Source organism: Sinocyclocheilus grahami, unplaced genomic scaffold, assembly GCF_001515645.1.
Source record: "Sinocyclocheilus grahami isolate Dianchi unplaced genomic scaffold, SAMN03320097.WGS_v1.1 scaffold488.1, whole genome shotgun sequence".
In the NCBI taxonomy this organism is placed as follows: Eukaryota; Metazoa; Chordata; class Actinopteri; order Cypriniformes; family Cyprinidae; genus Sinocyclocheilus; species Sinocyclocheilus grahami.
Window position 1 is genome coordinate 422569 of NW_015505667.1, and position 2357 is coordinate 424925.

The 2357-nt window shown below is 33.4% G+C and overlaps 1 protein-coding gene across 1 annotated transcript in view; it reads left to right on the forward strand.

Moving 5' to 3' along the window:
• The window catches only part of LOC107553998 (glypican-6-like), a 7031-nt gene extending 5779 nt beyond the window's left edge, over positions 1-1252 (forward strand). Inside the window, exon 3 of the mRNA XM_016236355.1 lies at positions 532-1252. Coding sequence (XP_016091841.1) covers positions 532-731 — 200 coding nt within the window. The 3' untranslated portion in view covers positions 732-1252. The remainder of the gene's footprint in view (positions 1-531) is intronic.
• Positions 1253-2357: the final 1105 nt, after the last annotated feature.

Genomic DNA, 2357 nt, shown 5'->3' on the forward strand with positions numbered 1-2357 from the left:
CTCTCTCTCTCTCTCTCTATATATATATATATATATATATATATATTATTTTATAAAAAATATAAAATGTGTGTAGTAATTGAACTTTTGAAATATAAAAAAATAGAAATCATGAAATAATAAAAAAATAGCAATTGATCATTTAAATCATTCATCCTTTTTTCATAATCACACATTAAGTGTCATATATAATGTAAAATGTAATGTTGAAATAATAGTAATTATTACTATAATACATACTAATACGAAACAATAATATATAATATGTTAAAATATTTGACTTTTTTTAATTTCACACTTAAAGCATAAAATATAAAGCATTATTTTCATTCATTCATTCATTCATGTTTTAACTTATAAGGTTTCCAAAAAAGGTGAAAACTAGAAGTCCTAAATGTAAATGTTGATTTTTTTTTTTTTTGACATTCAGTTATGCAGACACACGAAGTTGACATTTTTTTGTATATTATATTTTTCATTGTACTGAACCTGCATTTTTTCATCAATTTGCTTTGTGTTTCTTTACGTCAGGTGATGAGGAGAGCGGCTCAGGCAGCGGTAGCGGCTTCACGACTGAGCCTGAAGTGGTCCACACGGAGCCCCCGATGCTGGAAGCAGACAAAAGCGACCCGCAACCACCAACAGACGTGGCGGCCCATCAGCAAAGGCCTTTGTTGCAGTTACTAGTGGCAGTAACGGCCCTCACATGGCTGCTGCTGTGGTTGAGATAATGGCAGTAGGCGGCACGCAGCCACAGGACGTTTAAGACAGACGCAGCATCGCTTGCGCTGTTAGCCTTTCCATAACTGGACTGGACATTTTCCAAAAAAAAAAAAAATGGTAATAAAAAATATCAAGAAATAACCCATGAAAACGGAGAGCAAGCTAACTAGCTAGGCATGAGGAGAAGGACAAGCGAGCGCAAACCTTTGCATCCTGCTTGTTCCAAAGAATGCTTGGTGCAATCAGAAGCAGCTTCTCTTTTGGCCAACTGCTCTTATTTCTAAATGAATTTAAGAGAAAAACTAACTTTTCGGATGAAAAGTGGTCGCCATGCAATGGGATCGCTTTGCGTTTTCGGAAGAGAATGGGGAAATATGAAAATCTATATTTTTGCTTTCCTTTTATACTGCATAAATGAGACGCCAAAATACGCTCTGGTGTTTTTTTTTGTTGTTGTTGTTGTTTTTGTTTGTTTGTTTTTTCTTAAAGTTTCACCCCTCCCGAATCATTGTGCGATAAAAAAAACAGACGTTATAAAGAAAAAAGAAACAACAAAAACTATATAAATCAACTTGTTTATGTACCACTGTGAGAATGCATGGGAAGGTCACGAGTAAATGTTTTTTGAGTAACCGTGATTTTCACACTATTGTAATGCTTTTACTCTTTTTTCGTTTGTTTCATTTCATAATTTTTTTTTATTTATTTTTTTTTGCTAGGCTAATGGAAATTTAAGGTAATTTTTAAAGACTTTAGATGGTTTTAGGTGAGCGTGAAGGTCGAGTTTTACAGAGGGCTGCTCCTGCTTAATTCAAAATAAATGATCCTTATCTTAATATATAAAGGTTTTAGTTATAAAATGTTTTCTTACAGAGAAAGATTTATTTATATTTCTAATATAATTATATATTTTGGCTTTACCAGTTAGCAACTTTTATTCAAAAGCGCGTATCTAACAAAATCTAACAAAATGTTGCTCTTTTCAGTGCAAACTCGTTCATTTATTTTACAAATATTTGCTTTTCAATCTGGATTCAGACTTATAAAATTGCCTTAAGCCCCATTCACACCGATAACGATAACTATAAAGATAACGATATTAGCGTCCACACCAGCGAACAATATCGTCTGTTTATTCTAAGCGCACATGTGTCTGCCGCTTTAAATTCTCGAGCTCATTACAGCAGGATGGATTCTGATTGGCTGTCAATATTTTATCGTTCATCAGCTGGAGCAAAATCATTTTGAAAGTGATTCCAACAATATAGTTTCTCTTTGTCTTTATCGTTATAGTTGTGGTGTGGACTCTGCTATTCTTTAATATGGAGAACGATTTTTAGAACTATATCTTTATCGTTATCTTTATAGTTATCGTACTTGGTGTGAACGGGCCTTTAGTCTGAAATTTCTTACTGAGATGTTTTCCTTTGCTCCATATGTAATTGTGATTTGGGATAGTTTCTCTATCAAAAAGTCTTTGAAAGCCAGTGTTAAACCCGACTGAGTCATGATCCTGACGCTCATTTATATACTCGTCATTGTAATCAATTATGTATGCACAACCCTCATTTACTTATCAACATTTTTTTATTTTCTGCCATTATATGTAGCTCACCATATCAGCTTTTCATGTA